The sequence below is a fragment of the Micromys minutus genome (assembly GCF_963924665.1).
Source record: "Micromys minutus genome assembly, chromosome: 1".
Taxonomy (NCBI): Eukaryota; Metazoa; Chordata; class Mammalia; order Rodentia; family Muridae; genus Micromys; species Micromys minutus.
This window is the reverse complement of record NC_137969.1, coordinates 252,645,300-252,672,687: the sequence shown is the minus strand read 5'-3', so window position 1 is coordinate 252,672,687 and position 27,388 is coordinate 252,645,300. Positions and strand designations below refer to the sequence as shown.

The 27,388-nt window shown below is 46.9% G+C and overlaps 1 protein-coding gene across 4 annotated transcripts; it reads left to right on the top strand.

Annotated features, from left to right (window-relative positions):
* Positions 1-319: 319 nt before the first annotated feature.
* On the top strand, positions 320-25,544 carry MOK (MOK protein kinase; the record flags this gene model as incomplete). 4 transcript variants are annotated; one of them, XM_080919360.1, is made up of 11 exons in its annotated part: positions 320-429; positions 6,263-6,352; positions 7,895-7,965; positions 18,790-18,868; positions 18,978-19,026; positions 19,962-20,140; positions 21,790-21,891; positions 22,813-22,986; positions 23,573-23,687; positions 25,185-25,379; positions 25,464-25,544. In XM_080919360.1, the coding sequence occupies exons 1-11, from the start codon at positions 362-364 to the stop codon at positions 25,542-25,544; spliced, it is 1,203 nt and encodes a 400-aa protein (XP_080775486.1). In that variant the 5' UTR covers positions 320-361. The 4 variants fall into 4 exon arrangements, with proteins under 4 accessions (XP_080775486.1, XP_080775485.1, XP_080775488.1 ...); XM_080919359.1 differs by having other exon boundaries at positions 25,179-25,379; XM_080919362.1 differs by lacking the exon at positions 22,813-22,986 and having other exon boundaries at positions 323-429.
* Positions 25,545-27,388: the final 1,844 nt, after the last annotated feature.

Sequence of the window (27,388 nt, the reverse complement as noted above, 5' to 3'; positions counted from 1 at the left end):
TCTGCAGGAGCAAGGAGGTTTTCAGAATACTGCTCCAGCACCGTGCGTCTGCCCAACGTCACAGTCCCGTCCCTCCCACTCCATCTAGAGCCGCTAGGAGGCCTCTCAGCTCTGCTAGGGGTGAAGCGATGCCATCCCTGCTGTCTGGGGAAGCAGGCGCTGCAGGAGAGGATGTGCCGTACTGCCAGCACAACCCAGCTCGGGACTGTGGAGCCAGGAAAACTGATCCTCAGTGTATTGTAAAATCACAGAGTCTGTTATGGGGAAGTAATTATGAACGATACTCATAAATTAAACTTTATTTTTACCTGTAGACTACAAAGCAATTGGCAAGATAGGAGAGGGGACGTTCTCTGAAGTTATGAAGATGCAGAGCCTGAGAGATGGGAACTACTATGCATGTAAGCAAATGAAGCAGCACTTTGACAGGTATGTGACCAGACATGTTCTAGACTGAACAGACACAGGTTAACCAATAAGACATCGTGATGTTAGTGGGAAGACTATATTTAATAGTGTGCAAGGTATAACCAGATGTCCTGGGACAGCTAAGGTTATGAGCTAGTATGTTTGGTGCACTGGGATTTTTTCTTGTCCAAGTTTGCAGTGATGTCAGTGGCTGACATGCACGGTGTGCGCTGTAAAATTGTGATACTGCACACAGAATGTGTGTGATGGGATTTTATGAACCAAAATTCAGTGAAATGTTAGAGTTCCTTGAAATTTTTTTACATGAATCAATTAATGTATTAACATGTTGGAAAAATAATCTCCAGATAGGAATAGAGAAATTTATTCACTGGGAGTGATCAGCTGCTGTTTGTGAAAAATGGAATTATATTCTAGAATTATAGTTTCTTATGGGTGATGCTTCATTTGTTTTTACATTTATTATTTTGTGTGTAAGTGTGTTGCCTGCATGTCTGTGTACCATTTGCATGTAATGCCCATAGAGGCCAGAGGAGGACTTCGGGTCTCTTTGGAAATGGAGCCAGAGTTTTAGCTGCCATGTGGGTGCTGAAAATTGAACATGGCTCGTCTGGAAAGGACAGTTGGTTCTCTTAACTGCTAAGACATCTCTCTAGGTCCTAGGTGAAAGGTCTTATGCTGTGGCTTTGTCCACACAGCAGCCTCTTACAGAGACTTGGTCAACTTCTCAGGTAGCGTCACACCAAGGAGTCAGAAACTGTGTGATGTAATAATCACGGATCTCATTGTAATCAAGAAATCTTGCAATGAGGGTTTAAGTTTTTATATCAAACCCAGTGGGTTTGTTTTTATATCAAAGAAATTACTATTTCGAACATCCAAAGAAATTATGAAGAAAATTTGGTAACTCCCCCAGAGTGAGACAGAATCTTTTCTTTTGGTTATTGTTATTTTATTTTTTTAGATTTATTCTATGTGTACGAGTGTTTGCCTGTGTGCATGTATACATACCACACGCACACCTGGTACTTGCAGAGGTCAGATGAGACCGTCAGGTCCCCTGGAACCAGTTGCAGATAATTGTGAACCACCATAGGTGCTGGAAGCTGAACCCAGTCCTCTGCAAGAGTAGCAAGCGCTCATAACCATTTCCAGACCCTACTATTGTTATTTTGTTTATGTGTGCGAGTGTTTTGCTGGCATGTATGTCTTCATTCGGGTGTGGATACCAGAAGAGGGCATCCGGTGTCCTGGAACTGGAGTTACAGATGGTTGTTAACCTCCTACATAACCACCATTGCCCACCTCTTCATCTGACAGACACCCTTTTCCTACTAAGGAAAATCCTGTTTTGGAATAAACTAAAAGACCACTAGCTTCCACCGACCACAGTACACACGCTGTCAGACAGCAGCCACTGCAGAGACCCTTTGCTTTGCTGTAGCTGCCCACCTGATGTTCTCATCAGTCCACTTCTTATGTGTATTTATGTGGGCCTGCGTGTATGTGTACATCATGTGTGGAGATGCCCTTGGGGGCCAGAAGAGGGTGTCAGATCTGGAGCTGTCGTTACAGGTGGCTGTGAACTGGTTCTGGGAATTGAGCCCAGGTCCCCTGCAAGAACAGCAAGTGCTCTTAGCTGCTGAGCCATTTCTCCACTAATGTATTTTTAAATTGATTTTAAAATCCCTTTGTTCTATTGCTATAAGAACTTAAGGAAAATATTACTACATTGGAAGATGGTGTTTGAATCTAACTTTATCTGTGTTCCTGGGCTATGCTCAACTACATTTGATACTAGAATAGACCATTTCGTACTCTCTGAAGGGAGAGTTGTGTTTGCATTGACAACCTTTACAAGCTTGGGATAAGCAGAAAAACAAAGAAAAGGACAATAATAATTCTGTAACGCGAATGGGTTCAAGTCGTGGTGGGCACTGACCTGAGCCTCATGCTTGCCAGGCTGTCTGCCAACTGCACAGCACCCCAGCCCAAGAACTCATAGCTTAGTGACTTAGGAACATAGTCTATTTAAGATAAAAACAACACCAAAAGCTCATCTCAGCTAGGCATGGTAGCACTTGCCCTAATCCTAGCACTCTGGAGGCAGAGGCAGGAAGATCTCTGTGAGTTCTAGGCTAGCCTGGTCTATATACTGAATTCTAGGCCATCCAGGGCTACATAATAAGACCTGACCCTGTCTTGAATGAATGAATGAATGAATGAATGAATGAAAGAAAAATAATGAGATATATGCTGGTGAGGATGCAGACAAAAGTGAGTGTTTATACATTTTTGGTGCGTTGGTGGAATGTAAATTAGTCTGGTCACTATGGAAATCAGTATGGAGGTTCCTCAAAATAAATAATGAGCTGGGTGTGGCGGTGCACACCTTTAGTCCCAGCTCTCAGGAGGCAGAGGCCTGGGTCTCTGAGTTCCAGGCCAGCCTGGTCTACAGAGCAAGTTCCAGAACAGTCAGGGCTACACAGAGAAACCCTATAAGCCAATGAATTGAAAAACGAATAAACAAACGAACAAGAATCTTACACCTAAACTAAAACTACATCTGCCACATGACAGTTGTAGCCTTTCTATGTGCGTACAGAAGGACTCCATGTGGACACGTCACAGAGACATTCACACACTAGTGTCTCCTGCAGTACTACTTTCCAGAGCTAAATTAGGGAGTCAGAGTAAGTGTCTGTCAGCTGAGGAGTGCGTGAAGGATTTGACAGGAGGGAATTTTCTCAGTCACAAAGAACAAGTTATATTTTTTAAAGATTTATTTATTATATATAAGTACACAGTAGCTGTCTTCAGACACAGCAGAAGAGAGCATCAGATCCCATTACAGATGGTTGTGAGCCACCATGGGATTTGAACTCAGGCTGAAAATAGATGCAATTGGAGATAACCATATTAAGCAGATTAAGTTAGTGACTCTTATTTGTGGTTTCTAGATTATGTGTGTAAATTATAACATCATAGCAGAAAAGAAACTGTCGAGGGGACTCACAAGGGTGAGAAAGAGGAGGTGGGTGTGCAGGGATGGGGATTACAGGTAAGTACATTAGTACAGCATCTTCCTGTAACACAGCACCACATAGGAAATCAGAACTAAAAAGCCCTGTGGCTTCTTCCCCTGGGAACATGGAAGAGATCAAAGGGTGCACATCCATCAGGAGCGTGGACATGACAAAGCTTCTATACTGGTTTTTTGTTCCTTCCTTTCACCTTAGTTTATGTACCTTCCCTTCCCACCCAAAAGTACATCCATGTGTCCCTTAGAGGGATGTTGTTTGGAAGCCCAGTTGTTTTGTTACTTTGGTTTTGTTTGGTGTTGAGGCAGTCTCACTGTGCAGCCTTGATTGGCCTTCAATGTACTGTGTAGACCAGGCTGGCCTGGAGCTCAGAGATCTGCCTGCCTCTGCCTCCTGAGTGCTGGGAGTAAAAGTGTGCACCACCATACCTGACTGGAGCCCCAACAGGGTAGTATTTGGATTTTTATAAGACTTCTAAGACTAAAACTGTTCAGAACATGTTAAAGGTAAGCTATTTTCTTTCTTCCTCCTCCCTACTTCTTCTGATGGCCCCACGCACCCCATACATAGCTGAGTTCACAGTCTAGCTGAGGTCACCATGAACTCCTGCTCCTTCTGCCCCTACATTCCAAGTACTGGGATTTGAGGTACTCATCACCACACCACCACACCGGGTTGTTTTCTTTATTTTGTGACATTTGGAGAACGTTTATCATCAACATTAAATTATGGCCTTCTAGGAGGGACAACAGTAGGGCTCTTTCATACGCGTTTGGACATGGAATTGCCTGCACACACTTTTCAGGTCAGTGGAATGGTTCAGCATGTAAAGGTGCTTGCTGCCAGCCTGATGACCTGAGTTCAGTCACTGGAAGTCACATGGTGGAAGGACAGAACTGACTCCTCCAAGTTGACCTGTGACATAGGTACATGGACATGTGCAATTGTGCACACGCATGCACACACACACACAATCACGTAATACACACTAGATGAATATAATAATAATATGACACTTTCCTGATGAACCATTTCTATAGAATACGTTGTGGAAAGGTGTTTTTTTGTTTGTTTGTTTTTAAGATTTATTATATAAGAACACTGTAGCTGTCTTCAGACACACCAGAAGAGGGCATCATATTTCCTTACAGATGGCTGTGAGCTACCATATGGTTGCTGGGAATTGAACTCAAGACCTCTGGATGAGGGATGAGCAGTCAGTGCTCTTAACCACTGAGCCATCTCTCCAGTCCTAGGAAGATGTGTTTTAAAGCATTTCTTATGGTACTTTGCTGTGGCAGAGGATGTTAGTGGGGCAGGAGGTACTCAGCTGGAGACCCATGAGCAGATGTAAACACCATGTTGAAAGCTGCCATCCAGGTGGTAAGCACTGCTGCCCTGGGACTCCTGCGTCCAGCCCTCTCACCACATCCAGACCTTCCTGAGGGCTATGCCAGTTCAGCCTGTGCTGAGCTGGGGAAGGAAACATGGAAAGGCAATCAAAAGTCTGTAGACTATAGCAGGCTTCCACTGCTGGACCATGGGAGAGCAACTTAACCACTCAGCCTTGCAGCTGATGCCTAGCTCTGAGATGCAGCTAGTTGGGGGACTTTGTCCTGGGTCCTGGGCCCTTTCCTGGGTAGCATCTTTCATGGCTCAATAAACTCATTTCAGAAGAAGAGGCAGAAGTGTACTATGAGCTGGTAGATCGAACTTCTCAGAGTAACTAGGCAGCAGCATGCTGAACTTTCCACACAGGGAAAGGTGGTAGAAGAGAAGAGAACTCAGCCAGCTGACAGGAAGATAGACATGGTAGTTTCTTTTGACATCTCAGTGAAACATTGGCCATTTGGCTAGGTGTGACCCCATGGCTCACCATGGGATGGTCTCTTGAAAAAACTCTTTCGTAGAGCATAGCAGTGGCCAACCTCACACCCTGGCACTGGTTTTGCTGGGCTTTGAGAGATGAGCAGTGTCAAGCACAGTAGCCTTCATTAAGGAAAACCTGACCAGAGAACACCTGTCACCAGCTAAATGGGATGCTGGGAAAACAGACTTTCTTCCTCATAAGTTGGTTAGTTCTCTTAAATGGATTAGTAAATTTTCTTTATCAACATTAATGAATCTTTTTAACACATTTAATTGTAATTTTTATGTTTCTATGTTTTTGCTATGTAAAAGAAACAACCAAAAATCCTTCTATGATACTATATGGCAAAGATTTTAACCCTGTAAGGAGCTCCCGCTATAGTGGGGTCACTCACATAAGCATTTAGAATGCTGAGCTCCTGGTGTGACGGCATAGCAGCTGCCTGTTTTCTACAATCTCTCCAAGCTTCGTCTAAATCTAACCACTGTCACCAGAGTGTTATGAACAGCTTTCTAACGTATCTACGTTTTTTTCAAAATTTTGTTCAGAAGGCCAGGCAGGCGGGGGTTAATTATACTCAGGGGCTCAGAACTGGATTAATGTGTTCCTAAGTGATGAACACCTTGGTTTGAGGTCTGGGATGTCTCTCACACATGTCTCATGCCTAACACATTTCATTTCCAGTACCAGGAAAAAAAATACAATACAACCACCCCCCCAAACCTTGAATTCTGTGAGATAATAAAGGTGTATGCTGAACTTATACTTAATTTCAATTTCCGAGGGGAAAAATAAAAGTTGATTAACTGAAGTACAAGTGAACGAGGTTTTACATGTCAATTGTGGAAAATAAATATGATTTTATAACTAATTTTACAGTTGACCTAATTGTAAACTAGTTGTGCATTTTTGCCTACATCAGTGTTGAGCAAGTGAACAATCTCCGAGAGATACAAGCACTGAGGCGCCTGAATCCACACCCAAACATTCTCATGTTGCACGAAGTGGTTTTGTAAGTATGTTTGAGCTTGGAAAGTTACCTGAAGCAGACAACTTGATACTGAAGATTAAGTTTCTTTTATCACAGTTATTTGCTTTGTAGTGGAGAGTGACAGTTACACTTCATCTTATGTAGATTTTTATTTGGGCAAATTGTGTCTTATTCCTAAGCTGAAAATGCACCTATTGGTGTGCCTGTGTTTGGGAAGCCTGTTTCCTGCAGCTCAGTCAGGTGTCCATGCCTTGCTGTGAATTATTTCCTCATGGAAGCACAGCCAGCCCCTTACCATAATTGTAGTTTCATGGCATTTTTCATTCATGTTCATAGAACAGTTTATATAAAGTTTAGTTATCAGTCAAGACAGCAGAGAGAGTGTGGCCACAGCCCTGGGGCAAAACTCATAGGCTTTAAAAAACAAACAAAACCAACAAAAAAACTACTTATTCACATTGTGCTTCCAAACTCTCTGGGCTGGGAAGTCAGGCTGCAGGACCTGCCATTCTGTGGGTTGGTGCTGCTTTGCTAACTCTGAGAAGGTGCCCCAGGTGTAGAAACCATGCTACAGCTCTCAGGGGGCCTCACCTGTCAACTCGTCTGCCAGCTAAAGTGTAGTAGATGTCAGTCATGGGAGCGCAGAGTCTAAAATCAAAATGACAGGTCTGGTCACAGCTGTGAGACCTCTTGGCCTACAAACTTGCCGTGTGAAGTCAGCATTCATTTGTGATATGCACAGCACCAAAGTCTCTGAGCCCAGGACAGGCTGCCTAGGCAGAGGGAGCCCAGCAAGATAGACTGGAGGTGCACAGAACAGCATGAGCAATGTAGATCCCATGCCTAGGGTCTAAGTCAGAGTGGGAGAAACTTGTATAGTTCCGGGTCTCTGACTCACTCAGTGTCAGACCTGGACATCATGTGAAGGAAGACACTTGCCTTTCTTTTCTCCTCTGTTTTTTTTTTGGGGGGGTGTCCCCCTATTATAATTTATTCGAATTACACTAAAATAAATCATTCAAACCTGAACATGTCACCAGGTTTGATGGTGCACACCTTTGATCCCAGCACTTGGGAGACAGAGGCAGGTAGATCTCTCAAGAGTTCAAGGCTCTGAGTTTGAGGCCAGCCTGATGTAGATGGTGAGTTCCAGGCTATCCAGAGCAACGTAATGGAGAGACCCTGTCTCAGAAGCAAAACTAACAGAGAAAGAGATGTGCAGCCACAGAGTATGCTCAGTTCACTTGCCTGTGGCTTTGCCTAACAGCTCCCAGGCTTGCTCTTGTTTCTGCTGGTAAGGAATGTTCTGTTTGTATGAAATACTCTCTTTAAGGGGTTTGTAGAGCTCTTCTTTAGAGTTTTAATAGTATTTAGGACTAATTTTAACCTAAATATTGATTTGAAGTTAAAACCTATATGCTGTTTTAATAATTTCATGGCCATAATGGTCTCTTGTGGAAATACCTCATTTACCAGAAATGTGTACAAATGTATATTAAGAGCTTTGATTATGTTTTCTGATTAAGACAAGAAAAAGTATTTAAAACCTGCTTTCTTCTGCAGTGACAGAAAATCTGGTTCTCTTGCACTAATTTGTGAACTTATGGACATGAATATTTATGAGCTAATACAAGGTAGGTGAGTGTTTTGAAAGGTAACCCGAGGTGCTCTTGTAACAAATGTTGTGGTTGCATGTGTTTTGTAGTCACTGCAGTGCTGGAGTGACTCTAGATCTCTAGGGACAGGGAGGTGTGCAGTACAAAGCTGCCACACTTGGGCCCAGAAGGCATTGCTCTTACAACGTCTTAGGGATAACTGGAGCCACAGCCTTTTAGGGAGACCCAGTGGTTTAGATGAGGATAATGCTAAAGGCTGCACCCTGAGGGTGCTTTGTTTTACGGCTTCCCACTTCCAACAACATCTTATTCTGTGCATCCAAGAAGCCTAAGCTCTCCCCGAGCCTCTCATGGGGAGGATCCTCCCTCCATTTGAAATATCTTATATTTCAAGATGTTCTCTATTCCTTTCCACCAAACATGAAGTACTGTTCAGGAAAGCTCGCTTGCCTGAGGTGACCTGTCATGGCCTTGGATGCTTGCAGAGGGACCTGAGAGTGTCAGGAGACAGCTTTGGCCTTTATTGAGCAGATGTTCCTGAGACTCTGATCTCAAGGTTCTGTTGAATGGAATTGAGGGAAGGCAACTAAAAAAGTGATATGGGAGATAGTCTATCTTATAATCACATGATACCAGAAGCCACATGAAAAACAGAACCAAGCAAAACAGCATCCAGGCCTGGTGAAACACCTGAAATCCAGGCTTCTTGAGAGACTGACAGAAATTGCCAAAACCTAGTACAGGGCTAAATTGCAAGACTCTGTCTTAAAGTATTAAAGACAAAAGGCCTGAGGACATTCATTAGCTTAGTGGTAGAATGCTTGCCTAGCACGTGAAAGGCCCAGTGATCAATCCCTGACTGAAATATGAGTACTGAAAAATTAAAATGAGAGAAAGAAGTGAAAAAGGAAGAAACAATTGTCCCAGAGTCATGTGAACACTGTCTTACTTGTGGTGGCACTGGTGAAGCCATCAGAGACGATTAAAGTCATCACCTCTCACAACTGAGGCCAGATTCTTGCCAGTGCTTTTCCACTTGGCAACACCCGCCCCCAGCAGCTTTCATTCCAGTGAATCTGTAGGCCAGATGTGGCAGCTCAAACCTGCAGTCCCAGAATACAGGTTCTGAGGCAGGGCTGGAATATAGAGGTCGACATAGACTACAGCAAGCCCTTAGCCACACAATGAGACTATATCTCAAAACCAAGCACAACCAAAAGAAGCCTGCACAGTAGGTTGCTGTGGTTGTTCAGTGGCAGTTCTCTCTGTATCTGAAGGGGCACACTTGCTTCCCAGGGTGTGATATATTTATACTTTATATTCAAGAGAAGGAGAAATATCTGTGTTGCTGTGTGTTTAGACATTTGAGAAAGCTTGGTTTAGAAAGTAGTATCTTTAATTTCCAATAGCTAGGGAGTGTAAAATTGAAAAACCTGGAGCATTTTTCTACATCTACCTACAGAAACTGTAAAAGACACGCTGTTAGCCCAGCAGACAGTCGCTGCCCACAGTTAGCCAGGCGCATCTCACCTGCCTGCTGTGCAGGGGGCAAAGGCAAAGGATCACAGCGATGGTGTTTTCCTGACAGTGTGTAGTCTTCGGTAGTGAGTGGAATGACTTGTATGACGTCATTGTCAAACCAGCAGGACTGCATTTATGCACCCTTCGTTTTCAGGACTGTTGGTAACTTGGGCGTACTTTCCCCAGATAACCTTGCATTCCTTGTGTCACACGCCCAACTCGCTCACGTTCACTTCAATAACTGTGCCTTTGGTGATCACACCCAGGATTTTTTTTTTAATTGAACAACTTTATTTTAAAAAACAAAGATAAATGTACAGATTTTAAGCATTTTTGTATAAAAGTATACGAATACGTTTTTGTCAGTGCTTGGTTTTTTTTAAAGGTTTGATAGTGTGCATTAAGATCTTACTAGTTACAATGAGCATAAAGTACATGTAAAACAGGATGTAACCTGGAATTAGTCAAAGTTTTCTTGGTGTGTAAGGATTAAGCATAATGGTTATTTTTTTTTCTTTTCTTGAACTTCATATAGTCTGGGTTGTTTCTGGGGCAGTCAGAGCCTCTGGTGTTAGCATCCCACTATCAGTGACTGCATATTATGTCTGTTCTTTTGTGACTGGGTTATCTCACTCAGGATGATATTCTCTAGATGCATCCATTTTCTTAAGAATTTCATAAAGTCATTGCTTCTGATAGCTGAGTAGTACTCCATTGTGTAAATGTACCATAATTTTTGTATCCATTCATCTACTGAAGGACATCTGGGTTCTTTCCAGCTTCTGGCTATTATAAATAGAGCTGCTATGAACATTGTGGTGCATGTGTCTTTGCTGTATATTGGAGTGTCTCTGGGGTATATGCCCAGAAGTGGAATAGCTGGGTCTTCAGGTAGTAAGTACTATGTCCAATTTTCTGAGGAATCGCCAGACTGATTTCCAGAGTGGTTGTACCAGTTTACAACCCCACCAACAGTGGAAAAGTGTTCCTCTTTCTCCACATCCTCGCCAGCATCTGCTGTCATCTGAATTTTTGATCTTGGCCAATCTGACTAGTGTGAGGTGGAATCTCAGGGTTATTTTTGCACAGGATTTATACAATGGGGACAATGGATTCTTTTTCACACCAAATATAGGCAGACAAAAGGTAGCTTTCAGCTCAGGGTGTGTGACATGGGCTTTTTAAAAACACAGACCCATTGGCGTAATGAACCTTTTCATATTTAGGTGGTTTTCTTGTAAAACCATTACCCACAAAGCAGACTTTAGTAACCATTCTCTTTCATGCCTTCTTTTTTCTTTTTCCTGTTCCAATAACTTTCAATACTTCTGTTTCTCCTTGGGCATAAACTTTGAGTAGAGGAACCTCCCATTTTCTGCCCCCCCCCCTTTTTTTCCGTTTCTGCTTAATCATGTTGGAAAGTACTTTTCCTCTCGACTGCCCCCTCTGTCCAGCAGATAGGCAGGGACTGCTCCCTGTGGAGTCTTCTCCTCATCCTTCTGCTTGGTGTTTCTCTTTTTTCTGCATCTTATAGTCTTTTCATTTGTATTTTCTCTGCATGGCGCTGTTTACAACCTTTCTTTCTCTCTTTCTCACGGTAGTCCAATGATATCCATAGTGTTTGCGGTGCCATTCAACACATTCATTCTGTTCAATTCAGTGTAACTCAATGTATCCATGACGACAGCCACGGAACGCAGTCCACAGCCTCCCGGCTTCCAAAAACCTCTTCATTTCCGGGTGTCACTGGCCCACGAGCCTGCTTCACTCAGGCCAGAATGGGAGCACCTCAGCTGTTAAAGTCAGGATAAAGCAGCTGGTGGCATTTACAAGATATTTATTATTGAAATACATTCCATGGTCCCAGAGTTAGTAATATATGTAGGCAGATGTCTTAGGATTGATGAGGCACAGGCTGCTGCAGCTGACCGGTCATCTGTGACTGCTCAGGTGCCTTTTTTTTTTTTTTTTTAAGATTTATTTGTTTTATGTATATGAGTGTTGTACCTACACGTATACCTGTGTGCCAGAAGAGGGCGTCAGATCCCATTACAGATGGTTGTGAGCCACCATGTGATTGCTGGGAATTGAACTCAGAACCTCTGGAAGAGCAGTGGGCCCAACTTGTGAGCCATCTCTCCAGCCCTCAGAAATGCATTAGTCTATCCAGTGTCCCCCACACCCTGGCCTGCTGTTTATATCCCACTTTAAAGATGAAATCAAAGCCCAGAGAAGGAAGCAGTTGCTCAGGGCTCTCCACTCAGTGGTAGAACTCACTGGGGCTAAGCCTGGCTCCAGAGTCCATGTTCTCAAGCACATGCATGCTACTAAGAACAAACTGCCACAGCCCTGCGTGTCCTCTACAGATGAGCTGACTGAAGGCTTAGTTGGTAATCCAGGGCAAAGCTCCTCGGGAGTGCAGAGCCGGCACTGATAGCAAGTCTGAATCCTTCACTCCACACCTGGGCATGGCTGGGGCGCTAGTGAGTACCTCTCTGAGCTGTTCTTGTGATGATGCTGCTGAGTTACTGGAAGGTTTCAGTCACTAAAGCTTTTACTTCAAATAGCAGGTCACATGACTTCAGTAACTGCTTCCTCTGGCCATTAGAGCACGCAGCAGCCCTGTCACACACTAAAGAACAAACTTGGAGCTAAGGGCCACAATCAATCTGGCTTTAGTGAGTTGCCACTCACATGTACCATGTGTGAGGTCTGGGATGGGCAAGAATCTGAGGAGATGAAGACCCAGCATTGTAGGTATGATTTTTGACATTTGAGGTGTACGTAGTCTGTTACAGATATAACTAGAAGTGTCCTGTGGCTGTTTTTCCTCTGTCCAGCAGGTGTCAGGGAAGGCAGAGCTGATGAGAACTAGAGACTCCAGGTTTACCTGGACCTGAGGCAGAGTCAGATAAAGGCATCGTGTCCCACCGTGGGCCATTGCAGAGGTGATACAGAGGACACAGGATTGCCTTGTGTGGTGATGGCATCCTGATGGTGAGCGACAGCCTCTGGGAGAAAGTCCAGTTAGGCCCTTGGAAGCAGAACCAAGAGCGCTGGTTGCTAAGGGTGCACAGTCTTTGCTCCCAGCCTGCCCTTCCCTCCTTTTGAATGCTTGGTCTCCTACCCTGAGACCCTCCAGTGGCAACAGCCTGTGCTTACCTTATTTCATGAGGAAAAAGCTGGCTCGGAACACCACGTAGAAGACCAGCTCCCATTGGTTAGTGGCAGGGCTGTGTCACTTTAGGGTTGTAGCTTTCAAAGGCTGTGTGGGTGGATCAGGCATCCTAAAAGGAGTCCCTGATATTGGGAGAATGAAACAAGGTAAGAGAAACCAAAATGGACTTGGCTTATCTGTGAGGCCATATTGCATGGTTCTCAGGAATAACCGGTGCTTTGTGGCTCACCAGCGTTAAGCAGAGCTGTAGTGCACACAGCACATACGAAGTTAGTGCACACTTCCTCAGATGGTCCCTGAGGACCAACAAGGATGGAGATGTCGCCAGTTCAGATTCTGTGTTTAGCACATTAGACTCTACCTTTATTAAAAGGGTCCTTCAGTTTTCCTATATTACATCTGTAACATATGTAAGAAGGAAACAGATGTTAGCTAAGTTTTTTATTTAATACTTTTCTGTGCCAGGCAGTATTGGTTCACGCCTTTGATCCCAGCACTCAGGAGGCAGAGGCAGAGGCAGAGGCAGGTGGATCTCTGAGTTTGAGGTCAGTCTGGTCTCCAGAGCGAGTTCTAGGACAGCCAGGGCCACACAGAGAAACTGTGTATCACCCTTCCCCATCCCCCCCTAACATAACAACTACTTTGTATTTTAAATTATTTTTTCCTGTGTGGGGGGGTGGGTGTGCGCACTCGCATGTGCACATGAGCCATGGGTATGCAGGTTGGCTAGAAGAAGGCATCTGATCGCCTGGCATGGAGTTGAAGTTTCAGACTATTGTGAGCACCTGACTGGGTGCTGAGAACTAAACTCTGGTCCTCTCCTAGCTTAACCTCTGTGCCCTTCCTCCAGCCTCGCTGGCTGGCTGTTAAAGCATTCCTAGTGTTTTGTAAATGTCTGACTCAGAATGAGTGACATCTTTGTTTTCCTGACTGTCAGGGTCTGCCATTCAGAACGTGTGTGAGGCAACACTTGTCACTGGTTTTCTAAAACGATGACACCATCCTAAGGGTTTTGTGGGTTTTTTATGGGACTGTATTAATTATACATAATGATGGGTTTCAGCCACGTCTGTTATGTGTCTTGCTCTTCTTTACCGTCCCTGCCATCTTTGTCTCTCTCCTACTCCTGCTAATCCCATTCCTGTTCCCAACTACCCCTCTTCCTCTTTCACATCTTTTCAGAGAATATTGGTTTTGCCTTATGTGTATGAGTGTTTGCTTGCACGCATGTGTGTGTGTCATGGGTGTACTTATTTCTTTCTGTGTGTGAGACCCAGTGAGATTAGGGTTGCTTATAGGAGCATGGGTAGGGGGTTATTTACAGGAGCATGGGCCCATGCCAGAAGATATGCCACTGAAGAAAATGTCTCCATTAACTGCCTGTAGATCCCGAGGGAGGGGTGGCCGTGTGGTCCATTTCCCTCTGTTGTTACTGTTGACAGGCCCAGCTCATGGAAGTCTTGTGCAGATGACCATAGCTGCTGCAGGTTCAGCAGTGCAGTGCCCCCCCCCCCCACTTCTGCAGTCTGTCCTGAGCCTTGGAGATTTGGTTTTTGTGACCAAGTCCAGCAGTTGTGAGTTTGCAGCCCCCTGTTAGTTAGGAGCATCTGGACAGAGTGGTTCAGCCTCTGTTATGATGCCGCATATGGGTCAGAGGCCGTGCTCGGCTGTGTGCTTCCGATGTCCTGGTGGAGAGCTTGCAGTATCTACCTCTGGTGGTTGCCTTGGAGCTTAAATCCTGTGTAGTGTGGAGAGCAGCGCCCACCCAGGTCTCCATCTCTAGCCCTGTCACTCAGTTTACAGTGTGTGGTGTACTTTGTGAGTAATCAGAGTGTCACAGTGTGCAGTGTGTTTCTGCCTTTGATCTTCTATCCAGGGTTCCAAGCTCAGTTTGAGAGATGAAAAAAATTGAATTTCAAACAAAAATGAAATGTTTCCATTTTCAGTTGCCTAAGACAGTGTACTGTCAAAGCACAGAGCTGGAGGGACTGTGCCCTTGAGCTCGCCATGGCTGAGAGAGTGAGCTCGCCATGGCTGATAGTTGGCCAAGGTCGTTCAGGTTGCTCTTCTACCCTCTGCTCTCTGCTCTCATGGCTTTCTGCCTTTGTTATTTTGTTCAGAGCCTTTTGTGAGACACAAGGCGTTCCTTGGATCACGCAGAGGCATGCTTGTATACACACATGCAGTGGGCATGACCTTTGGGCCTCCAGTATGGAGGAACATTTGGCTGCGCTATGCTGAGACCAGCATGCGACCTCCAAGCCTGACCAGAAAGCCAGGGCCTTTATGGGAGTGTGTGCTGGAGGGCCAGTCCTTCACATGCCCCCGACTCACAGTGTAGGACAGTCACTGCTTGTTTACAGTGTTACTAGTGAGGTTGTATGTGACATTCGAATTGAGCTTTCTGAGTAAGCATGCTCACTGAGAATTCACTTGCAGAAGACTCGAATGAGGGAAGTGCCTTTGGGTTTGTCCTCATCCTGCAGACAGGAGGTTCTCCAGTGGTTACTAATTGCCCTTCTTTCTTTTTGTTTGTTCTAGACTGTTTGGAAAGAAGAAACTGGTAGGAAGCAGACATACATTGGGCCTGGAGGGCTGGGATCTATCTGTTGGGGATGACTTGGGTAGTAGCCCATTCCTTCTCTGGGTGTGGACTCACTGTCTGGATCACTGGCTTTGCACTGTTCTTCTGGTGCCACACTCTCACCAGGACACCTCCTAGGCATGGGCAGGGAAGAGAGCTGCTACCGTCACCTGGACTTGGGTGAAGGAGACAAAGGAAGATGGGGATGGGAGCTGATCAGAACTCATGCTGAGGCCCAGGGCAGCTCAGAAATCAGATTCCTGGACCCTGTGCCCATGTTTAGGACTACTAGACCTGAGTGTGGGCCTTAGCATTCACTTCCTAACAGATCAGCAGATGTTATGGTGCAAAGCAGAGACTTTCCTAACAGTTGACTCCTGAGGTCAAGTTGAGATGATAATGCCAAGATCTGATGTGTGTTGGTGGTGGGTGGTGGCTCAGCAGGTGAAGGTGCTGGCAAACCTGTGGGCTTAACCGGGAGGGAGTTTTCCATGTTGTTCTCTGACCTCCACATGCACTTGTGGCTTATTTGTGTATACACACACATACACATTCGTTCATACACGTTAATAAATGTGAATTAAAAAGAAAAAGAATTGGCCAGATGTGGTGGCCTAAGCCTTTCAAACACATGGGAGGTAGATGCCTGGCCTACATATTGAGTTGTAAGCCAGCCAGGGGTTATAGACCCTGTCTCAAAAAAACACCCCAAACAATCAAAAACCACACACACATAAACGATTTGGGTATACAGACATGATGTCGGAGTGCACTCCTGTAAATGGAACAGTGTAAGGCAGCTGGGAACCAGGGACTCTCAAGAGGCATAGGATGTAGGGATTGTGACAAAGGGTCAGGACCAATCCATGATCCCAGGACAAGCCTGAGGAGAGCCCAGTGCCAGCCACTGTGAGGGAGATGAAAGTTACTTGCTCAGGCCATCCTGAAACATGGAGTCTTGCTGCCTTAACCCTTCCCAGTCTGGGACTGTACATCTGTATCTTTATACTTGGATTGTCATTCTATATATAGAAAAGGCTTTTGACACAGGTCTGATTTTGTAGTCTGAGCTGGTGGCAGACTAATGGGGGTCCTCTTACCTTAGCCTCCCAAGTGTCAAGTGTTACAGGTAAAGACGAAAGACACTGTTATGCCTCTGTGTGTGTGTGTGTATGTGTGTGTGTGTGTGAGTGAGAATTGGGTCTTTTTTAGTGAACCGAGGGTCTAAGTATTCTGGGAAGTGGTGTACTGCTGAGCCACATCTCTGGCTCCACACATAATAGGTCATCCAATCCCTCAGGCCTGAGACAGCTAACAGAATCTTAGTCTTAATTGGCTTGTAAAAATGTGTTTTGTAAGAGTATTTTGCCTGCTGTATATCTGTATTACATGTGATCCTGATGCAAATGGAAGGCAGAAGAGGGCCTCGGAGGACATGGACCCGGAGTTAGGAATGGTTATAGACAACCATGTGGGTGCAGACCAAACCCTGGTCCTCTTTGAGAGCAGCGCTGCCTTCAACCACTAAGCACTCTGTCACCCCCTTATATGTTTAAAATGTATTGTATAAGTCTGTGTGTGTGCCTGAATGGGTGTATTGGCCGGCAGAGTCCAGAAGAGGGTGTTGAGTCCCCTGGAACACCTGCCCAGTGTGGTGCAAGAACAGGAAGTGTTAGCTGCTGAGCCTTCTCTCTGGCCTGTGATCATTTGTAATTGTGGGAATCTAGAATGTCATGTGAAAAAATATGAGAAAAGATTATGGTATTGAATGAAAAGTTAGTTGTACTTAGAGATCATGAAACTAAATTATTTTCTGCTGTTGTTCTGAGACAACGCTGCTATATAGCTCAGTCTGGCTTGGGGCTAATTGTATAGTGTAGGCTGGCCTTGAACTTGTGGCAATCTTGTTTCTGCCTCCTGAGCTCTGCAGTTTCCCGCTACCCTCTTCAGCTGACTTGAATTATCTTATGATTTGTTTGTTTGGCATTGTTTATGAGACAGGGTTTAATTTATCACAGGCTCTCTTCAACTCACCGTGTAGCCCAGGCTGGCCCTGGTATCTGCTTTTGTGCCCCTACCTTGTGAGTACTGGGTTACAGGCCTGCAATTAACTGTAACTATTTTCTTTCTTTTTGTTTGTTTTGTTTTGTTTATTGCTTTTCAACACAGGGTTTCTCTGCATAGCCCTGGCTGTCCTGGAACTTGCTCTGTAGACCAGGCTGGCCTTGAACTCAGAGCACTGCCCGCCTCTACACTGGGTCTAAAGATGTACCACCGCCACCCTGCTAACTATTTTTTATTTACATATCATAAATACCCCTGTTTAGCAATTCAAAGAGAATAAATACATTTACTATTACTAAAAATTATTCCACACTTTGAACTAACAGTGTCAAAGAGGGAGGGAGAGAGAACCATGGTCATTTTACAGAGTTGAAACTTAGTGTACAAACGCTCACCTTTCAAACTGCAGTCAGGGGGAATGTGACCCCTTTGAGAAGCAGTAGACTGTAGTGCCAGCAGATGCATGCTGGGAGCTGTGAGTTTGGACTGCAGAGAGTCTGAGGGCAAGAGCCTGTGCTGCTCTCCAAGAGGACCTCAGTTCAGTTCTCAGCACCCAAACAGGGCAGCTCACAACTGCCTACAATTCTAACCTGGATATCCTGTGCCCACTCACTCACATGCTCACATACACTTACATATACACAAACATACATACACACACGTGTGTATGTAATATGTGTATACATGCCTGTCTTCTCATCTAAGCAAGGAGGATTGCTTGAGCCCAGAAGCTAGAGCTTTTGCAACATAGAGACATTTCATCTCAAAATCTATAATGAGTCCCACGTAGGCACAAAGCCTAAGAATATAGGAGGGTTTCAAATGAGTCCTCGAGATTTCAAAAGCACAGTCTTAGGGGAATGTCCTGGAAGGCTCCAGTCAGACTGTGTACCGTGACAGGCACTCAGTGTTTCATTCTCACTAGAGTAAAAATGTATGCTTTGTGTGATGTTAGCTGAACTTGTGCCAGTGTATGGGATTTTGAATGGTGGCTGGTGAGATGGCTCAGCAGGGAAAGGTACTTTCCACCAAACCCAACAACCCGAATCCAACAACCCGAATCCAACTCCTGGGACCCACGTGATGGAAGGAAAGAACTGGCTCTCACAAGTCTCAGACTGAGCCATTCCTGTGCCCTCCCTAACTAAAGGTTTAAAAATTAAATGGTATGTTTACACTGTATTTCCTAAAAGTACTTCAGGTTATTTTTCACTGGGGAGCCTAAGTTGTCACATTCTTAATTTTTGGTTTGAGAGAGGAGGGAGTCTTTTTGAGCTAACATCGTGGGTAATTAAGGCTAGCATGAAGCTCACCGTGTAGTGAAGAATGACCTTGAACACCCGGTCCTCTGGCTTCTGTCTTCTAAATGCTAGTGCATGGGAGGGTGTCATGCCTCCAGCTTTCTCACTGATAAAGCCAGAGGCTCTGTGTTTGTTTTATAAAGGTGCATGTGTGGCGTTGGTAAACATATTGGCCCACTTCCTTGACCGCACAGGGAGAAGACATCCGTTGTCAGAGAAAAAGATCATGCATTACATGTACCAGTTGTGCAAATCGCTGGACCACATGCACAGGTAGCTGGGAGGGGCGGCTCCCCAGCCGGCGTGAGGGCCGTGGCTCTAGGCGGAGACTGGAGAAAGGTGCAAGTCAATCTCCTCATTCTGTCTTTAATACTCAATGCAGAAACGGGATATTTCACAGAGATGTGAAACCAGAAAATATACTAGTGAAGGTAAGAACTTTTATATAGCAGTGTTTGATTTTGATATCAAAGTAAAGGTAGACTAAAGTTTTAAATGTTTTGTCTTTTCTAGGCTTATATCTCATTGTACTTAAATGTGTTAGTCTGAGTGTGGGTAGGTGCAACCATGTGGATGCTCATAGAGGACAGCCTTGTGAGAGCCGAGGGACTGGAGTTTGGTTGGGAGCTGCTGTGTGGGCACTCGGCCAGAGCGGCATACGCTCTTAAACACAGCCATCTCTCCCAACTCAGAATATAAAATTTGATCCACTGGCTGCGTCTTGTCCCAGATAGTTGGAAAACATGGTTGTGGGCTGGAGTAGAACCAGGGCCCGTTGGTACTAGGCAGACTTTGTGTTGTGGCCGGGCATCAGGATTCACTCTCCGTTTGTGAAAAGCTCCTGCTAGCCGACTTTCCTCCTGTCAGTCCTCCTCACAGACACCACTCCCTGCAGACAGCCGTTCTCCTGGCTGATTGTCAGTGTGGGAGAAGAGTTTGGAGGCCTTCCAATTTTGAGATTTCTTAAACTTGAGGTCTCTTCAGAAGTCTTCTGGGCTCCTGAAGCTTTAAGTATACCATGTATGGATTTTCTTCTATCCGATTTGCCCTCAGGAGTCCCCTTGAGCCACAGGTGATAGGAAGCCCCTGTGCAGTGAGGGCTAGACCCGAACCACCTGGAACAGATGGCCTTGGTGCTGCTGTAGGAGGCTGTCTGTGATTGGTGCTGCACTTACCTGCCTCCAAGCCAGGGGAAGGTTGTAAATGCGTTCTATTCTTCCATTAGAGACTTTGAAGTGCATACAAAGCCTGCCCATTGTGTTATGAGTTAGCTCCTGGGATTTCCCCAGAGTTTGTACATTTGAAATGGACTGTGTGACAGTGGCTGCAGACTGACACAGCCAACCCTACTCTTTCTCCCTTGCAGCAGGATGTCCTGAAACTAGGGGACTTTGGCTCGTGCCGGAGTGTCTATTCCAAGCAGCCCTACACAGAGTACATCTCTACCCGGTGGTACCGTGCCCCAGAGTGTCTCCTCACTGATGGGTTCTACACATACAAGATGGACCTGTGGAGTGCTGGCTGCGTGTTCTATGAGATTGCCAGGTAGAGCTGGGCCAGCACCTGAGCCTGCTTGCTGTACCTCTCAGGGTGACGTGGGCAGGTCACATGGTGAGGCTGGGTGAGGCACTTGGCAGCTTCTTCCTTTAAGCTCCAAGACTACGGTCATTCTGGTTTCTGCTTGGTTTCTGCTGCCTGGCTTTCCTTTGTGTAGCAGCTGACTAGGATTTCATCTTACTTCTTGCCAAGTACTTACCCTTGTTTGCATCACCTGGGCGGCAGCCGACCCCATGGCAGGCTGAGGTTAGGGTGGGGCTTGATCATGCAGTGGAGGCAAGGCACCACTACCTTTGACCCTACCGTGGGGAAGTGAGAGCAGGTGGCCCACCCACAGTGCGAGCATAAGGCTCCTTCTGGTGTAAATGGCCCAGCACATTCTTCCTCTGACCTTTTGATACCATTCCTGGAAAGAACAGTGGCTAAGAACAGCCTGAGGGTCTGTTATACTCAGAGGTGAGCGCTGTCTCCTTAACTAGGCCAGGAGAGGGAAGGGGATGACTGCCTTTGCTTACGGTGGATCTTTAATGGAAGTAACAGCACAGGCAGGTACCCTGGGCTCACCCATCCCCACTGCCCTTCTGACTGCTGCAGACCCATGCATGGTGGGGCCATGCACTTCGGGCCTTCTTTGTCACCAGTGCTTGTAGTAGTGATGTCATTAGGAAAGCCCAGTGGTGACTTTACTGAGGCTGTAGGTGACAACAGACAATTCTGTCACATGCTGAGATTCGTGCGTTAGTTTGGAAGGATATTAAAGGACATATAAGCAAGAGCACAGCAGCCAGTGATGTGTGAGCCCAGTGCCAGCCAGCTTGAGGACAGCCACTGGTGCCTTTGCTCACTGTCCCCACAGGCCTCACTCTCACATGGCATCTCTTTGAAGCTAGAGTCCTACAGCCAGAGTTGCATTTGAAGTTCTTGTTGTGGCCCAGAACACAGATTGGGCTATTCACATGGATCTGTTTTTTTTCCCCCAAGACAGGGTCTCTTTGTGTAGCTCTGACTGTCCTCAAGACAGTCTGTTGACTATCTCTTAAGAAATACTTGGTGGGGGGGGGGGGTGGAAGGGGCTGGAGAGATGGCTCAGCGGTTAGGAGCACTGACTGCTCTTCCAGAGGTCCTGAGTTCAATTCCCAGCAACCACATGGTGGCTCACAACCAACTGGAATGAGATCTGATGCCCTCTTGTGACAGCTACAGTATACTCATATAAATAAAACATATCTTATAAAAAAAGAGAACTACTTAGGGGGCTGGAGAGATGGCTCAGAGGTTAAAAGCACCGGCTGCTCTCCCAAAGGACCTGTGTTCAGTTTCTAGCACCCACATGATGGCTCACAACCATCCATAATTCTGGTTCCAAGGGACTTGATGTCCTCCTCAGGACTCGCTGAGCATCTGGCAGGCACGAGGTGCACAGGTGCACATGCAGGCGAAATACCCACACACCGTTTGAAAGAATAAGACAAATACAAGTTCAGACATATACTTGGGGCGACAGGGAAAGCCCAGGCCAATAGTCTGCAGGCCAGAGGCTGGTGCCAGGCTTATTTCTATAGCCTGAACCTGTGGGGAGGCTTGCCCTGGTGGCAGCCCATGCTGGCCTCACTGCAGCATTCCTTGTGCCCTTGCAGCCTGCAGCCCCTCTTTCCTGGTGTGAATGAACTGGACCAGATCTCAAAAATCCATGACGTCATCGGCACACCTTGTCAGAAGACCCTCACTAAGTTCAAACAGTAAGTTGACGTGTCCTGGGAGGCTGGGATAGACTCATTGTCTTGGACCAGCCTTTCTACAGCAGGGCTGGGGCTAGGACAGAGAAACTGTTTCCGTGACCCTATGACATTTTCTGGGCCACTCACTCATTTGGGCTTCTGTGAAAGGGGAGCAGTCATCTCTGGGGGGCAGGGGGTGCACAGATGCCTTCATCCTTGCATCACAAAAAGCCTCTCGGAAGGCCTGGGGTGGGATCTGTCCCCAGAACAGTTACATGGGACTTCAGTCGGCTTGGGTCAGAACTGTTGCCTGGGTCAAAAAGGCTGTCCATGATGACTCCCTGGGCCACCATCAGTAGTCAGGGTGACAGTGATGCCCAGCCCTCACTGTCAGGCAAGATATCCTGGTCTAAGGAAGGCCAGTAGAGAAGCCACTGCCTTGTTTTCTCCTCTCCAGTCACACAGGATGGCAAGGGAATCTTTGTACATTCTTAGCACACACACCTCTGCTTGCTAGAGGTTTTTGGAGTAGTTTTAGTTCACAGCAGAACTGAAGAGGAACTGCAGAAATCCATCCCTTGCTCAGCTTCACCACTGGCTCGGAGCAATGTCTTCGGTAGTAGTTGGGTCTGTGCTGATGACTGGGGTCTCCCAGAGCCATTGGCATTGTGGCTTTAAGTTCAGGAATCGCATGTTCTCTTACCCCTTTCCCCTTTTAAAGCCTAGGTTGCCTTAGACTCTGTGTAGCTCAGGCTGGCCTTGCATACTTGATTCTTACCTCTATATCACAAGTTATTATAGGCTTGTGCCACCTCACCCAGCCCAACTTGCTCTTTTCGGGTTATAAACTCTTCCCTTCAGTGTGGGTCCCTTAGAGTTAGGGGGTGGCCCCCAGTACTCTTAATGGTATGATGATTTATTATCATTGGGCTTTCAATACAGGTCGAGAGCTATGAGTTTTGATTTTCCTTTTAAAAAGGGATCAGGAATACCTCTACTGACAACCAATTTGTCCCCGCAATGCCTCTCCCTCCTGCATGCAATGGTGGCTTATGACCCTGATGAACGAATCGCGGCTCACCAAGCCCTTCAGCACCCCTATTTCCAGGTGCAGAGGTAGGATTTCTAGCAGATTGCCTAGTGACATGGGGAAGTATTGGTTTATGAAACCCATTGGGACTATAACTGGCCCGGGAACAGCTCTATCCTGACAGTGATCATTGTCTTTTGGGACTTTCTCTGTGATGTTGCCACCTCCACTAATGACCTCCTCAAATGAGGCAGTTAGCACCTCCTGGCCCAGGGAGAAAGGGCTGTGTGGCTGCTGTTGTCCAGTGGCAAGTCCCTAGTAGGTGAGCTCCCTAGACGAGCCTGCACACATCAGGACGGACAGTGTAAGAGCACTGGTTTTCAATAGCTCTAGAAGTGCTTGACATGCTCGGTGGGAGGTACTTACTGAGGGCATCCAACTCGCACATCAGTACACTCCTGACTGGACTGTTTGGTTCTAGAAAGGCATGTGGGATACCACGTTTCCCAACCAGACAGTATTGGGTTGTTACCGGAAGGGAAGAGGAGGCTGCTTCTAGCTCATGTGGAAAGAAGCATGAATGGCTACTCCCGTAGCAGATCGTAGATGAAGGAAGCAGCTACACTCCGGAGCTATTAGTGGAGGTGACCACATTCTTTTCCTCCCCTGTAGGGCAGCTGAGACACAGACCCTGGCCAAGCACAGAAGAGCTTTCCACCCCAAGTACTCCATGGTGCCAGAATCATCCAGTCACAACTGGTTGTTGTCAAAGGAGAGCAGAAAGCAGGTATGAGCTGAGATACGGGAGCTAGGTGGACACCGGAAGCCTTCAGGTACCTGTGTCTGAGGCCACCATATGGTTGTGGAAAGTGATGTCACACGTGTCCCAGAGGACATGTGTCAGCTGAGGTCTGAACACTGCTAGTGCAGTCTGGCTTAGAAATGTTCTGATTGCCACATGGGACCTGGCCATAACTACCCAGGTCCTTTCCTGCCTTGTTAGCTATAGACCAGTGGCTGACATTACATGTGAGCAAGCCCAGAGGGGACCCTTTCATGATATCTGACCTGATGACCCTGTGCAAGTACCTGTACTGGGCCAAAACCTTTTGTGGTAACACCTGACTGTATCCTGAGAATAAACAGGAGGCACTGAGAAGCCATAGTTGGTGAACATGGTAGGCCAAGGGCATGCAGCAGCATGGCCAGCAGGACTGCATGCTTCCTGGTTAGACATGACAGCTTCACTGTGCAGTTTTTTCTATTTCTTCTCCTGTCCTCTTGCATCCTGACATGTGGTACCCATTAGCTCAGTTTCTGCCAGTGTGCAGCTTGGACTAGTACCCAAACTCTACCTGTACATTTTTTTTTTTAGCCACCTACCAGTCAGTTGCTCCTCCCACCTTTCCTGAGTCTCTGCCCGTGGATCCATTGCAGCCAGTGTCTGCCAGAGCTGTAACTGCTCTGCCCAGTGCAGACCAGGAGGCAGGTGCACTTGTGTAGTACCATCTCCCATTACCACAGACGGCCTCCAGACTGCCCTCTCAGCCACACCACCCTCTGCACCACTTGTCTGCTGGTCCTCGCCATGGTGCCCTGCCCCCAAAGTACAGTCACGACCAAGGTGGACCTGTCTCCTAACTGTGACATGCCCCAGCCCTTCAATGAGGGCACCTAAGGTGGCAGACCCTTGTTCAGGGAGCTGCAGCCAACTATGTGTTCCACATTCTAGTCACATGCTAGGAATGCAGAGGAAATGTTTTCAATACTTAAAAAGTGCAGAAACAAAACAAAAAAGTACAGAAACTGGGGTATGTTGGGACACGCCTTTAATCCTGGCTCAGGAGGCAGAAGCAGGCAGATCTTGGTCTACATGGTGAGTTCCAGGCCAGCCAGGGCTACACAGTGAGTCCTTATCTCAAAAAGAACAAATGTAGAAACCATTTTTACCCCAAAGCTGAACAAAAAGCCTGCTGGGGTAACTGGGCTGGAAAGCCCAGTGAGAGCTGCGTTGGCTGACAGCCCAGAGCATGCCTTAACCCTGCACTCCCCCATCAGTGCTCCATGAGTTGGGTGGAGCTCAGCTGTAAAGCTGCATTGAGGCCAGTGCTCAGTAGGTTTGTACAACTCAAGAGGCTTCATGGGAGGCCTGCTTTGGTTTATGGGTTGTAGGGGGGCTGCCACCATACTTGGGGGCATCTGTGCACCATAATGTCACCCAAGTTTGGTCATGTGGAAGAGCTTCCTGAAGGGCAACTGATTAGTGTTCTGTTTCAAGAAGCAGCCCCTGCGGCAAGAGGAGGGCCATGCCAGACGACAAGGGCCGACTAGCTTGATGGAGCTTCCCAAACTAAGGCTTTCCGGAATGACCAAACTGTCATCGTGTTCCAGCCCTGCGCTGCGGTCGGTGCTGGGCTCTGGAGCAAATGGAAGAGTCCCCGTGCTGAGACCCCTGAAATGTGCTGTTGTAAACAAGAAGGTAGTGCATCTCTAGCTTCTCTATGGGGTTGCTCTCGGGCCTGGCCATGGCCTCCACTCAGTGTCTGTGGTTCTTCTTCACCAGACAGACACGCAGAAGGACATCAAACCTCACTTGAAACACTATCACCTGCCCACGATCAACAGGAAAGGGGGCGAGTACTGAACAGCACGCCACCTGGTCATCCTCCTGGAGAGCAAGGGCTGGCACCATGGCACCATGGGCAGGCTTAGGCCTCTGCAGGAGAGTGGATGGGTCAGAGGATGTCCCAATGCGTGGTGGCCCAAGACATGCGGCCTTGCAGCCCATCTCTCTCCACAGCCTGGAGCCCCGTGTGTTTGCCACTTCAGAGCAGCTGTACTGAATGTTTCAGTTTAATACATTTGTAAAACCACCTCATCAAGGGTTTGTTCATTTTCTTAATATAAGGATCCAAAGGTGACTCCATGAATGAACAGACAAGATGCAGTGTGGTTCATGCCTATAATCCTAGCCCTGGGGAGGTAGAGGAGGAATAGCCCAGCCTGGGCTACATAGTGGGTATCCCTGCCTCAAAACAACAAAAGGTAGACCAAAATCTGTGCTGAGTGACTAGGCTGTGCTGAGAGGTGGCTGTACGTGTTGCACCTTCAGTGTTTTCATGACAGGACTGGCAGGCATTCCAGGTGTTGTGGCCGTGGTATCTCACAGGAATGCTGTTGGAGGCCCACCGCATAAGGCACTGTCACAGTATCTGATCAGTACATTCTCCATTTAGAAGTGTTTTGAGTCATTCCTCTGTGTTTGCTTTCCTGAGCTGCAGAGTGTCCTGGCTGCCTTTGCCTAGGCTCCTTAGAGATGCCTGATGGCCACTGTTGCCTGGAGCAAGTAGGAAAGGTGGGCACCTTGTGCCCTAGAAAAAGAAGACTGGGCTAGGGAGATAGGGCAAGGGTAAGATGCTTGCATCAGAAGAGGACCTGAATCAGGATCCATGGAGTTCATGTAAAAGCTGGGGACTATTACACCCCTGTAACCCACTCATTGGAGCAGGGAACAGTACAGGATGGAAAAAGACTGGGGTCCCAGGGCTTTCTGGCTCCTAGTGTACTAAAACCCAGCAAGCTCCAGGTTCAGTGAGACTATCCCATGGGAATCAATGGCGCAGGAAAACAGTAAATGACACCAAGTGTCTTCTTTAGGCTTCTGTATGTGCTCATGGGTGCACACACCACGCTCGCTCGCTCTCAGCCTGTGTCACTACAGAGAAGGATGGAAACTAAAGAGAATGGCAGTGAGTAGACTCTGGGCAAAGGCAGCAGTCAGACAGCTGGGCTGCAGGACAAGAGCCTCCTAAGCTCCTTAGGGTTTGTTTTGTTGAGGGTGGAATTTGGTGCCCCGTGCGCTCTGGATAAACACTCTTAGCAGTAGCCTAGCCTCTGCTCCGCCCTGGGGAACAAAGGGATTGAGTATGGCCATTTTTTAAAAATCTTTTCAAGCTTTCACCATTTAAAAAGCAAAACTTGACAGGGAAGTGTTGAGTCTCAAATCTCTGATCCCCTTCCTTAAGGATTCCACTGACCCAGGCTTCAGGCCACCAGGCGGGTGGATTGGGGCAGTGACGCGTAGGGAGATTCAGGACCAATACGGGCCTGGATCATTGTGGGTATTGCTGTCCAGCACAGGCAGATTCAAGACTGGAGATGAAGCTTAGAATGGGCAGAGCCAGGGTCTGGTGGGTGTCTCCTGCATTCCTGTGGCAGTCTCATGTACCCCGACATAGAGGCATGTCTACACAGAAGGGCTGTCCTGCCTTTGCTGATTGGCTCAGGAGTCTCTGTCCAGTAGGCACAAGCCAGCACAGAAAGGCGGAGGTGGAGGCCAGCAGAGTGGACATGACAGGATGGCCCAAAGGACAACCCTGCAAGGCTGGCAAGCTGGACTGAGCCTGGGTAAGAGTTAGAGCACAGTGGTGGTCCCTGGAAAGGCTGCAGCAGGAACCTCAGAGGAACCTCTCGGCTCTCTTGGCCTCC